Source organism: Staurois parvus, unplaced genomic scaffold (assembly GCF_062004578.1).
Source record: "Staurois parvus isolate SC_StPar_1 unplaced genomic scaffold, SC_StPar_1.0 ptg000092l, whole genome shotgun sequence".
NCBI classification, from domain to species: Eukaryota; Metazoa; Chordata; class Amphibia; order Anura; family Ranidae; genus Staurois; species Staurois parvus.
In genome coordinates this window covers 4,259,243-4,261,684 of record NW_028317888.1, presented here as the reverse complement: position 1 = coordinate 4,261,684, position 2,442 = coordinate 4,259,243, and the positions used below count along the sequence as shown (strand labels likewise).

The window sequence follows — 2,442 nt, the reverse complement described above, 5'->3', positions numbered from 1 at the left end:
GATCCCCGCTCTGACAACTGCCGGTTCTCGGCAGTACTTTCCTCACGATCTGACAGCGTGAGGAAAGTGCAGCCGAGAACCGGCACTTGCATTTCCCTGTGATCAGCGTGTCATTGGACACCGCTGATCACGTGGTAAAAGGCCGCTGTGATTGGCCTTTTACCACATCACGTGATCAGCTGTGTCCGTAGGACACAGCGATCACGGAGATCGCCGGGTGCGCGCCCCCTGGGGCGCGCAGGAGAGCGCGTTCTGGGAGGACGTCATATGACGTCCACCCAGAACTGGCCGGCCACGGTGAAGCCGTCATTCGGCTATGCGCGGTCGGCAAGAGGTTAAACACAATACTTGCCCGGCCCCCAGAACTACATGTCCCGGGCGTCGGGCGATGTAAAGTGACCATCCCTGCATGATGAGCCGACATTGACCTCACAGCACTGCCTCAGAGCAAACTAGTCATAGGAAGGAGCAGATTTATCATTCCTTGTCTGCAGATCTAATACTCATCAAAACCAGTTCAGAGACCAAACAAACCCAACAGAGTAAAGGGGCCCCGGACCTCAAAACTGTAGTAAACACTAAACAGTCCAAACAAAATGTCTTCCCATGGGGGGAGTAGATCTTATATGTCCAGCAACCCTCCTATTCCCCCCTCACATCCACATCCTATTATTGTGTGACCAATACCATCCAAATCATTCTTACTTTCATTTCCCAAAGTTATCCGTCTACAAGGAGACCTGTATAGATCACATGATGGCACCAATGAGGATGGAGGAGGACCGGAGTCACATGACTGAGAAGATACTAAACCTCACCCTGGAGATCATCTACCTGCTGACCGGAGAGGTGAGGAGGATTCTGGGAGGTCACATGACATCACTCTCATCTCTATTAATAAAACACAGACCTGACCGGAGAGGTGAGGAGGATTCTGGGAGGTCACATGATATCGCTCTCATCTCTATTAATAAAACACAGACCTGACCGGAGAGGTGAGGAGGATTCTGGGAGGTCACATGACATCACTCTCATCTCTATTAATAAAACACAGACCTGACCGGAGAGGTGAGGAGGATTCTGGGAGGTCACATGATATCACTCTCATCTCTATTAATAAAACACAGACCTGACCGGAGAGGTGAGGAGGATTCTGGGAGGTCACATGACATCACTCTTATCTCTAGTAATAAAACACAGACCTGACCGGAGAGGTGAGGAGGATTCTGGGAGGTCACATGACATCACTCATCTCTGTTAATAAACCACAGACCTGACTGGAGAGGTGAGGAGGATTCTGGGAGGTCACATGACATGACTCATCTCTATTAATAAACACAGACCTGACCGGAGAGGTGAGGAGGATTCTGGGAGGTCACATGACATCACTATTATCTCTATTAATAAAACACAGACCTGACCGGAGAGGTGAGGAGGATTCTGGGAAATCACATGACATCACTCTCATCTCTATTAATAACACACAGACCTGACCGGAGAGGTGAGGAGGATTCTGGGAGGTCACATGACATCACTCTCATCTCTATTAATAAAACACAGACCTGACTGGAGAGGTGAGGAGGATTCTGGGAGGTCACATGACATCACTCTTGTCTATTCTGGTCAATAGACCATTTTATTTTTGCACACATTTAGATGATGTCAGGTGGTTGATATTGTTTTATTTTTCTCCTGATCTGTAGGATTATGTTGTAAAGAAGAAGTCTAGTGGGGAGCCAATCTCAGGAGGATGGAGCAGAACCCAGAGCCTCACCATGGTGCCTCCATCTCATTCTCTGATACCTGAGAGGGAGAAAGAGCAGAAGATTCTGGAACTGACCACCATGATGGTCCATCAGCTGACAGGAGAGGTGAGCGGTGCCGGGAATTCTGGGACATTCTCCAGTAACAGACAAGGGATGTGTCTGGATGGTGACTGTATCATTGTGTGTGTCAGGTTCCTATAAGGTGTCAGGGTGTCACTGTCTATTTCTCCATGGAGGAGTGGGAGTATTTAGAAGGACACAAGGACCTCTACAAGGAAGTCATGATGGACAATCAGCAGACTTTGGGTTTTGTGAAGATTGTAAGGAAGGAATTTCCCCGGAATGAGACGATATTGAAGCTCACCCTGGAGATCCTCAGCCTGCTGACTGGAGAGGTGAGTGTAATGAAGGGGTTAAATCTGACTCGGCTGTACACTGGGAGGGATTCAGAGTCACTTGAAGTCTTCTGATGTTCTGTAATCAATAACGACATCCACACAAGTACTATGAATACATAAAGTGTCCGGACTCTATGAGATTTGGTTATAGCACAAGATGGCGGCATTGGTTATAGAAGAGAACAATCTCAGCTTTAGTCCAATCAGGGAGACCCATGATTACCAGCATGCCACGCCCACTGACCACTAAATCCATGGGTGACATTTCCTGGTGGGTC

General features: G+C 48.2%; 1 protein-coding gene across 1 annotated transcript; it reads left to right on the top strand.

The window, feature by feature from the left end:
- Nucleotides 1–771: 771 nt before the first annotated feature.
- Nucleotides 772–2,110, top strand: LOC149468168 (oocyte zinc finger protein XlCOF29-like; the record flags this gene model as incomplete). Its single annotated transcript, XM_089670690.1, has 3 exons — nucleotides 772–849; nucleotides 1,704–1,871; nucleotides 2,003–2,110. Coding segments are annotated over exons 1-3 (354 nt in total), but the record flags the coding sequence as incomplete, so codon positions are not given.
- Between the last annotated feature and the right edge of the window lie 332 nt (nucleotides 2,111–2,442).